General features: G+C 53.0%; 1 protein-coding gene across 3 annotated transcripts; it reads left to right on the top strand.

Annotated features, from left to right (window-relative positions):
- Nucleotides 1-1,868: 1,868 nt before the first annotated feature.
- On the top strand, nt 1,869-9,984 carry AIPL1 (aryl hydrocarbon receptor interacting protein like 1). 3 transcript variants are annotated; one of them, XM_004267009.3, is made up of 6 exons: nt 1,869-1,974; nt 2,579-2,758; nt 7,277-7,465; nt 8,463-8,639; nt 8,766-8,907; nt 9,664-9,984. In XM_004267009.3, exons 1-6 carry the CDS (start codon nt 1,879-1,881, stop codon nt 9,864-9,866), a joined length of 987 nt encoding a protein of 328 aa, XP_004267057.1. In that variant the 5' UTR covers nt 1,869-1,878; the 3' UTR covers nt 9,867-9,984. The 3 variants fall into 3 exon arrangements, with proteins under 3 accessions (XP_004267057.1, XP_033278486.1, XP_033278487.1); XM_033422595.2 differs by having other exon boundaries at nt 8,766-9,798; XM_033422596.2 differs by having other exon boundaries at nt 1,879-1,974; nt 8,487-8,639; nt 8,766-9,798.
- Nucleotides 9,985-10,281: the final 297 nt, after the last annotated feature.

Genomic DNA, 10,281 nt, shown 5'->3' on the forward strand with positions numbered 1-10,281 from the left:
ATCTTATATCCCTGACCAGGGATTGAACCCACGTCCCCTACAGTGGGAGCGTGGGGTCCTAACCACTGGACCGCAGGGAAGTCCCCGGGTGTGCCTTTCGACTCTCTGCAAAGGGAAGCAATTGAAACAGAGGGAGAGTTTTGAGCAATGTGAGACCCAGTTAGAACTTTTTCTTCCCTTGTGAATGACATCATGGACAGAAAAATGCCTAAAACGTAAAGGCTAGTAGCATGAATACTTATAAAGCCAACACCCATGTAACCATCACCTGGGTGAAGAAGCAGAATATTGCCAGGACCCCAGAAGCAACCACTGCCCCTGCTCTCTGTCCCCCCTCCCTTGACTTCTATGGGAATCTCTCTGATTTTTCTTTGTAGTTTTACCATCTTGCCTCCTACGCATGCAGACTGCTCTAGGTTGCTATGTGGCTGCAGAAAGAATGGAACAGAAAAGAAGGACCTCCGCAACCCCCCTCCACCTTATCCCCTGTCCTCAGAGAGAGATGGAGCTGGGCCCACAGTGGGGAGGTTCTGAGCACTCAGGGAGGGGTCCTGGAGGGGTGATTGGGCTGCTCCAGTCTGGGTTTGTGACCCAGACCAGTTGGCCCAGGCTTGGCCCTGCTGTATGCCAATGGTTCCTCATGGGAATCAAAACTTTTAGGGATGCTGGGTTTTGGGGTGCCACTCACTTTTCAGGGAAGCTTCTCAATTTCATAGAGAGGGAGGCAGGAGAGGTCGATTTTCCCATTTCAGTTGGGAAAATAGAGACAGGGTGGGAGATACCCAAAGCCACAAGGTCAGGAAATAAGAGGTGGGATCAGCCTTTTGAACGCAGCTCTCTTGGGCTCCTGGTGCCGTGTTCTCGTCTCTCCCTGTGGCAGGATCCTGTGTCCCTGCTCCCTGTAACATAGCCTCTCAAGGCCTGGCGCAGACCAGGCATGAGAACTTGAATTGGCCACAAGGTGGAGCCAAACACCACGTCTTCACATCATTTTTCACTTTTAAACCCCAAATGCCCAGAATAAGTTCTGCTCGGGGGGCCAGGGCACAGGGATGAGACCCTGCAAAGGGGACGGGAGAGCTCACTGTCCTCAGCCAGACCTTGTAGGGGAGACAGGAGCAGGGCTGGTGGGGGTTCCTCAACTTTCTCCAAACCTGCTCCCCTTCTCTTACTCCGTCTTAGTGCTCTCCCAAGCCAGGTTGCGGGCAGATCTTGGGGAGGAGATAGCGGGACATAGGAAAGAGGGAAGCGGGACTGCACCCCGGCCGAGGCTCCAAAGGGACAAAGAGTCTGAGACCAGGACCAACGCCCCAGGACCAGGCAGGGCAAACGGGGCTTGCAGTGCCCCCTCCTTTCCTCCTTCAGTGGCCTGAGTCCTCTCTGCTGCTGGTCACTCCTGGTCCCCTGCCTTTTTTTAAAAAAAATATTTATTTATTTGGCTGCACGGAGTCTTAGTTGCAGCACGCGGATCTTTGTTGCCGCGTGTGGGATGTTCTCTGCGGTGTGCGTGACCTAGTTCCCAGACCAGGGATCGAACCCGGGCCCCCTGCATTGGGAGGGTGGAGTCTTAACCACCGGACCACCAGGGACGTCCCCTCCTGTCTTCTTTAAGAAAGCTCCAGCTGTCTTCCCTCCTTCTTAGGGTGGGATGGAACAGAAGCTGAGGCAGTAACAGTGGATGTCAGGCAGGGTCCCTGTGTCACTGCTAGAAGCAGAGGATGGGACAGCGGCCAGGCTGCTGGGAGTGGCTCCACCTTATTCCTTTCATTCATACCCAACCCCCGCTCCCCTCCCCCCCTTCCCCCGCTCAGCCACCTAAGTGCCTTCCTCTAGGCAGATTATCTCAGCTGGGCTGGACATCACCCTGCACCTGGAGCCATGGATGCCGCTCTGCTCCTCAACGTGGAAGGGATCAAGAAAACCATTCTGCATGGGGGCACGGGGGAGCTCCCAAACTTCATCACCGGAGCCCGAGTGAGTGCGGCCCGCCCCCCAGACCAGTGAAAAGCCCCCATGGCAGCCTTCTGCATTCCAGCTTGGCCACAGGGCACTGCAAACAGCCTTCGTCAGCTTTGCCAACAAATGGCCAGGAGGTCCTTGCTGGAATTATCAACCGCCCCTCCCCTTGCCTCTGCCCCAGGCATCTGGGTAGCTCTGAAGTGGTGCCCATTCACGGGTTTTTTTTTGATACTTTGCAAATTAAACTTCAGCGTGGAATGCGGGTGGGGCTTTGGGAATTTTCTGAAGTCCCAAATGCTGAGGGAGAAGGAGGGGCCTTCAGGGCTCGGGGTGTTTGTCCGGGGATCTCTGGTGGGCTCCTAGACGGACGACGGATGTGTCTGGGTCTGCGGCCTCAGATCTAGGGCGTGTTTAAGGCAGGACTTCCTGACCTGCAGAGCTGTCGAGCGTGGGATGGGGTCCTTTAGGAGGGAGTTGGGGAGTGCAGGCTGGGGGGGGCGGATGCTCTAAGGTCTGATGGGGGTTGGGAGAGGACAGCCCAGGGAGTCGGTGATAGGGATGGCTTCTGCTGGGCCTGGGGAGGTATGTCTAGACCAGGGTCTGCTCTCTTGGTGACCAGGTGACCTTTCATTTCCGAACCCTGAAATGTGATGATGAGCGGACGGTGATAGATGACAGCAAGCAGGTGGGCCATCCCATGCACATCATCATCGGGAACATGTTCAAGCTGGAGGTCTGGGAGATCCTGCTGACGTCCATGCGGTTCAGCGAGGTGGCCGAGTTCTGGTGTGACACCATCGTGAGTAGGCCCCGCCCATCCGCTTTGCAGGGCTGCTGTGTTTCAGGAAAGTGAGGGTAAAACAAAACTCTGGAGAGAGAACCCTGCCCGCTCCTTCTCAGCTACGGTAGCGGCGAAGAGGGATTCCTCCAAAAGAATAGGTGCTGCTAGAGTGACAATCGGTGTCAAGGCTGGCTGGTGGGATGTGGGTGCAGGGCCCACCTCACAGCCCTCACTTTTGGGCAGGATTCTTGGATCCTGGAGACTTTTGGCCGCTGGTCATCTTCTGCCCTTCTCCCCACTCCTACCAACACTGCAAAATTGTCTTCTCATTTATAGCACCCTTAGCAGTCATCCAGACAAGGCATTCTCCTGGGTGGTCCAGATAGAAAGGGCAAAACTCACTGACCTTTAAACAAACATTTCTTATGGAAACTTTCAAACTTATACAAAAGTCACAAAAAGGCATAATCAACTTCCAAATACCCATCACCCTATGCCAGGCGCCATCACTCCACGGCCAGTCTTGTTTCATCTAAACCCATCCACTTTCCTTCCTCATCCCCTGTGGTTAAAGCACATTCCAGATGCCGTAGCATTTCATCTGTAAATACTGCAATTTGTATCTCTAAAAAGGATATTAAAAAACATGACGTCAATATCCTTATTACATTAAAAAAAAAAAAACCCAATAATTCCTTAATGCCAGCTAGTATCCGGTCACTGCTCAAATTTCTCCAATTGTCTCCTCATTCACTCCCGCTGGTTGGTTTGCTGAAATCAGGATCAAAACAAAGTCCATGCACAGAGCTTTGTTAATACATCTCTTAAGTCTCCTTTTGTTTATGGGTTCTCCTCTCTCTTTTTTTTCCTGGACGTGGATTTGTTGAAGAAACTGGGTAACTTGTCTTGAAGTTCCCATGTTCTGATTTTGCTGGTTGCTTTGCCGTGGACTTGTCTAACACATTCCTCGATCCCCCGTATTTTCTATAACCTGTGTACCTCCACATCTGCTTACCTCTTTTACTGTGATGTTAAGATTGGTTGGTGGGCTCAGGTGTTGACAGCCTGACCCAGCCATTACCAAGCTCCTTTTTTTTTTTTTTTAATTTTATCTTTATTGGAGTATAATTGCTTTACAATGGTGTGTTAGTTTCTGCTTTATAACAAAGTGAATCAGTTATACATATACATATGTCCCCATATCTCTTCCCTCTTGCGTCTCCCTCCCTCCCACCCTCCCTATCCCACCCCTCTAGGTGGTCACGAGGCACCGAGCTGATCTCCCTGTGCTATGCGGCTGCTTCCCACTAGCTATCTACCTTACGTTTGGTAGTGTATATATGTCCATGACACTCTCTCACTTTGTCTCAGCTTACCCTTCCCCCTCCCCATGTCCTCAAGTCCATTCTCTAGTAGGTCTGTGTCTTTATTCCCGTCTTACCCCTAGGTTCTTCATGACCTTTTTTTTTTTAGATTCCATATATATGTGTTAGCATACGGTATTTGTCTTTATCTTTCTGACTTACTTCACTCTGTATGACAGACTCTAGGTCCATCCACCTCATTACAAATAGCTCAATTTCGTTTCTTTTTATGGCTGAGTAATATTCCATTGTGTATATGAGCCCCATCTTCTTTATCCATTCATCCGATGATGGATGCTTAGGTTGCTTCCATGTCCTGGTGATTGTGAATAGCCAAGCTCCTTCTTGATATCAAGCAGTGGATTTAGCAGCCATTGGTGGACGCCCAGATCCATTATTTCACCAGGGGCCACTGACATTTTTTTTTTTTTTTTGCGGTACATGGGCCTCTCACTGTTGTGGCCTCTCCCATTGCGGAGCACAGGCTCCGGACGTGCAGGCTCAGCGGCCATGGCTCACGGGCCCAGCCGCTCCGCGGCATGTGGGATCTTCCCGGACCGGGGCACGAACCCGGGTCCCCTGCATCGGCAGGCAGACTCTCAACCACTGCGCCACCAGGGAAGCCCAGGCTGGTAATTTTTATGTCACGACGATTACTGGTTTTTCCAATAGTCCCCCTCATCTCCCCTCAGCTCACAGCTGCTGTGATTGCACATGCACACACACACACACACACACACACACACACAGACACACACACACACACATACACACACTTCTTTCCAGAGTCATTTACCCATCTATACATCCATGTTTTATCCATCCTTCTATCCACACACTTAGGCATCAATTCCTCCAACCTTCCCTTCAACCAGAATTATTCATAACCCATTCTTCCATCACTATGCAACCACCCATCATCTATCTGTAGGTCTATCTGAAAACATTCAGTGCACCAGGTTTGGCCTGTGCTAGGTGTTAGAGACTAAACAGGCAAAGTCCCCATCCCTCAAGGAACTTGAATTCTGGGGGAGGAGCAGACACCTAAGCAATTACAATGCAGGGCAGGTAGCACCACGATATACATGAGTGAGGACAGAGTGGTTTAGAGCCACAGGAGGGAAGCAACTAACTGCTTGAGGATCATAGGAGGAATTTTTTCAAGAAGATGACATTGAGCTGGGTATTGAAGGATGAATAGGAGTTCACCAGGCCTAGAAGTGGGAAAAGAGTTAGCATCCAGGCCAGGGAGTGTGAAGAGGCAGGGGCCGTCAGGGGCTCTGGGAGCTTCTGCCCTGAAATGTACTACCACCCCCTCTACCCAGGGAGCACACTGGTCTCTATGAGGAATTTTCTGCTGGTGCCCAGTCTGGTGATGCCAGGGGTTGCAAACTCAAATACCACAAGGGCCAGGGCCCCTGGGTGACTGAAGGTCATCTGCTCCATTCACAGTGGGCAGCTGCTCCTGAGCTCCAACGGGATGGCTGCTGTGTGAAAGGGGCAGGTCCGGTGTGGCTGGATAGTCTGAGTTTTATAGACAAACCAGAGATTTTCATTAGTCCATGAATTCTCTCAGTGCTTAAGTGTTGGCAACTAATTACGTGAAGGATAAAACAAAACGAATCTGGGAGCTGAATGGTGGCCTCCAGGATGCCAGTTTGCAATTTCCAGATAGATAGAGCCCCTCAGACAGAAACAGGCTGTGGCCTTGAAGCCCCAGAGAGGGGCAGTGGTCCCGGGGTCCCCCTGCCCAGTCTCAGCGGAGATGCTGCAGAGGTGGGTGCAGGGCCCTGGAGTTCTGCTCCTTCTTCTGGCCTGTATTCCTCTTCTTGGGATGTCTGCCCACTCCCGGTGGCATCCTACAGTCCACTGTGCCAACCAGCATCCCTGGTTGTGCTAGGGTGGCAGGTGGCTAATGGGACAAGGCCTTGGTCTGAGGTCATGTCCAAGCAGCCTCCCATTCCTGGGGTCAGCAGCTGAGCACTGACTTTCTGGGAGGCAGGGGGCTGCGAGCTGGGGCTGCTGTGTGAGGGCCAGGAGTGCGCCCTCCCCACAGCAAGCTGTTCCCGGGGGGCCCCTCCCTCCCTTCATCCAGCTTTAATCTCAACAGGCTTAACGGCCATCTGGTCACCCAGCTCACAGAGAAGCTGAAGGTACTCTAGGCTAATCCTGGCTGGTGGAGGTAGGGAGGGGGTGACCTTCATCCCCTTGCTGGTGACTTGGAGACCAAGCTGGACCATTCCTGCCCCTTCACTTTCCCAGTGGTGTGTCTTTACTGGAGTTGCGGTGCAGGAGCCTGAGATGGGCCATCTCAGGACCCAGCCCCTGGAGAGCAGTTCTCAGAGCTCGTCTGTGGGGCATCCCAGCTCACAGATGGGGCAGCTGAGGCCAAGATGGCCTAAAATGCCACAGGCCTTGCCGGAGGCCAAGCAGCTGATTTTCCTAGCCTTCTTCCACCCCGAGGGTGGCCACCCCAGCTCCTGGTGCTGGGTGAAGCTGTGATGAGCTGGCCCTATATCCGTGCCATCTCATTTATTTAACCCCTACACCAGCCTCACTATCAGATAGCTGCAATCCAGGGGATGGGAGCTCAGGGAGCTGCAGTGACCTGGACTCACTGTCAGTCAGCTGCACCATCAGGACACCAACCTGGCCCTCTTGGGCCCAGAGCCCTGCTCCTTCCACAGCTCTCCATGCCCCCATCCCTGCGGGTCACAGGGTTCACGGACTGAGGGGTCTCCTTGGGAGAGAAACCCGTTTGAGTCGACCACAAGGGCCAGCAAGAGGCAACATAGCATTGCGGCTAAAGCATGGTCCTCGGAGCTGGGTTTGAATCCTGACTCTCATTTCCTAGCTGTGTGACCTTAAGCAAATCACTTAACCTCTCTGGGCTCTAGTTCCCACATCTCTAAAATGGGGAGAATAGTAGGGCCTCCCTCGTAGGGTCACCTTAAGGATTAAAGGAGCTAACAGGTGTAGCGTGCTCTCCCTGGCACACAGGTAACCACAGTGATTAGTGGGGGTACGCTGGGGTGACGAGTAGTAACAGCCATGGGGCAGGGGTAGGGAGAGAGCAGAAGTCCTGCTCTGGGGGGCCCCAGAGTGGGGCTCTCTGTGGCCCAGCTGGCTCTGAGCAGACAGCCTGATGCCATCCGCCCCATTTTCCCCACAGCACACAGGGGTCTACCCCATCCTGTCCCGGAGCCTGCGGCAGATGGCGGAGGGCAAGGACCCCACTGAGTGGCACGTGCACACGTGTGGGTTGGCCAACATGTTCGCCTACCACACGCTGGGCTATGAGGACCTGGATGAGCTGCAGAAGGAGCCGCAGCCACTGATTTTCGTAATAGAGCTGCTGCAGGTGTGACCCTGGGGCGTGGGAGGTGGGGTAGGTACTGTCCCAGCATCAAAGAGCAACAGGGGTCAGTGGGCATCAAGGGGAGCCCAGCCCCATGGGTCACTGGACATCACCCAGTTCCTCTTCAGAGAACGATAAAGGGTTCATACACCACAGGGGAACTGGAATTAGACCCCTCCCCCCCAAAAAACGGTACTTTGCCTTTTCCAAGGGAAAAGCCTTTTTGGGACTAATTTTTAAAAATGTTATTTTCTTCTTTATTTCTATTGGTTATCTACTTCCATTTTTTCCCAAAAGTCTAGAATTACATCCTCAGCCCCAGTCCCTATGGTTTGTGGGTTCCGATCTCATTCTCCAATAGTGGCAGAGGCTGTATGGAACCTTCTACAGTCTCTCCCCCAGATCCCAGAATGATTGATGGCCCCTGTCTGTGGGGCAGTGGGAGAGGCTCAAACCAGGGCAGGACTCAGCTGATGGCCAAGGCTGAGGCTCAGCCTGAGGGTTACATGGGTGAGTGCAAATAAATAAGAACTGTGTCACCAAGGGGTCTGCTTGAACAGCTGTGCGGCCTGTGCACTGCAAGAGGGCATCCCCTCTAAGGTGCTCATTAGAGACATTATATACTTGTGCTTTTATAATAATATTTTTCCAACAGATGGCAATAAAGTGTCCTGTTCTAATGAAACGAGTATCATGGCAATTTTCTGAATATTAGAAGTAAGGTGTGTTGACAAAGGAGTACCTTTTCTTAATTTGCACAAAGGCTCTGATCTAGAGTAAGGCCCTGGGTGGGGGACTTGTTGCTTCCTTCCCCTGTTTGTATGTGTTTGGCCAGCAAGCATGATTCTGCCCGCAATCTTCACTGTGGAAAATGAAGAGCTGATTTCAGCAAGATGTGCTGCGTCCACTTTCTCTGGTCCCCTGCAAGAGAAAGGGACTGCCCTGCTGGGCTTCGAGCATTCGGGGTCCCTGCCTTACTGACCTGCAGCTCTTGGGGCAGGTGGAGGCCCCCAGCGAGTACCAGAGGGAGACCTGGAACCTGAGTAAAGATGAGAAGATGCAGGCGGTGCCCATTCTCCATGGAGAAGGAAACCGGCTCTTCAAGCTGGGCCGCTACGAGGAGGCTTCTACCAAGTACCAGGAAGCCATCGTCTGCCTGAGGAACCTGCAGATCAAGGTGGGAGGCTGCCCGCCAGGGGGTTGGGAAGTGGGGCGCATGTGGGGGGAGCAGCCCTGCACTGGCCCTGGCCGCGGGGGAGAGGGGTGGGGGCAGGGCAGCAGCAGACCTTTCTTCACCGGGCAGGAGAAACCCTGGGAGGTGCAGTGGCTGAAGCTGGAGAAGATGATCAACACCCTGATCCTGAACTACTGCCAGTGTCTGCTGAAGAAGGAGGAATACTATGAGGTGCTGGAGCACACCAGTGACATCCTCCGGCACCACCCAGGTGGGTGGCGTGAAGCGGGTCCGGGGTTGGGGGGGGAGGGTGTCCAATCCCGCCCAGGGGCCCAGAGTCACGTGCACAGACGTCCGGTGGCCTCTTCTGACCCTGTCAGGGCATCAAAACTCGCCTCCACGCAGCAGGGTTTTCCCAAGCCTATAACGATATCACAGATGATGGTTGAGCTGTGCTTATTGTGGGAGGTATTTTATTTTAAGGTGCATTGGGGCAAAATATAAGCAGCTCACCAAACCTGTCTGGAGCAGTAAACGGGTTTTAAAAACGGGGGCAATCAATACAGAGAACAATATTAAGTAAATTCTAGGATCCGTGATGCGCGGATATGGCGATACTTGTGAAGACGATGTTTGAGGAATGTTACAAGATCACTTACTCTGCGTCACACGCTAAATTCTCTGCATCTATCATTTCAATTAATCCTTATAGTGACCATAAGGGACAGGTGCAGGGATTGGGCCTGGAGCTTGCACCATTTGGGGCTCTTCTGTAAGAAAAGAATAGAAAGTTGTGAATGTAAATTAAGTTGCAGGGCCTTGGAAGGGTCCGCGGAAGGGCGGGAAGTAGGTACTGCGATTATTATCGTCCGTACTTTATAGTGGAGGAGACTGGCTCTGGAGGTACAGAGAGGTTAAGGCTCAGGGTCAAGATTAAGGGTTGTGTAAGCTGGTCAAGCCCCGCCGGGCGCGGGGTCGGTGCTGCCTCTGGGTCTGGGTGGCGGGTCCAGCTGGGTCTTCCCCGCAGGCATCGCGAAGGCCTACTACGTGCGGGCCCGGGCTCACGCCGAGGTGTGGAATGAGGCAGAGGCCAAGGCTGACCTGGAGAAAGTGCTGGAGCTGGAGCCGTCCATGCGGAAGGTGGTGCGCAGGGAGCTGAGTCTGCTGGAGAACCGCATGGAGGAGAAACGCGAGGAGGAGCGGCTGCGCTGCAGGAACATGCTGCGCTAGTGCGCAGGCGCCAGACCTCCCGCCTCCGCCTCCCGCCTCCATTGGCCCCTCCCTCAACCCTCCCCAGCCCGTCGCCACTTCGCCGCACACTGACCATTCCGCCCCAGCCGGACAGCAGTGTCACTTTTTAAACTTTTAATTTTAAAAGTCAAAATAATTCATGTGTCGACTGAAAAAGTAATGCACAACCTAGAGGTTGAGAATTATGTTTTATTCAGCGGACTTTCTGAGGACTCCCGCCCCAGAAGACAGCCTCTCAGATAGCCCTGAGGGACTGCTCCGAAGAGGTAAGGGAGGAGCCAGGATGTATAGGAGTTTTTGCAACAAAGACCAGGTAGTCGGAACTTCAAAAGATTACCATTAATGAAAGAAAATCAGACATCTCAAGTTAATGAGTTTAGCACTTTTCTCGGTC

This window comes from Orcinus orca, chromosome 19, assembly GCF_937001465.1.
Source record: "Orcinus orca chromosome 19, mOrcOrc1.1, whole genome shotgun sequence".
Classification (NCBI taxonomy): Eukaryota; Metazoa; Chordata; class Mammalia; order Artiodactyla; family Delphinidae; genus Orcinus; species Orcinus orca.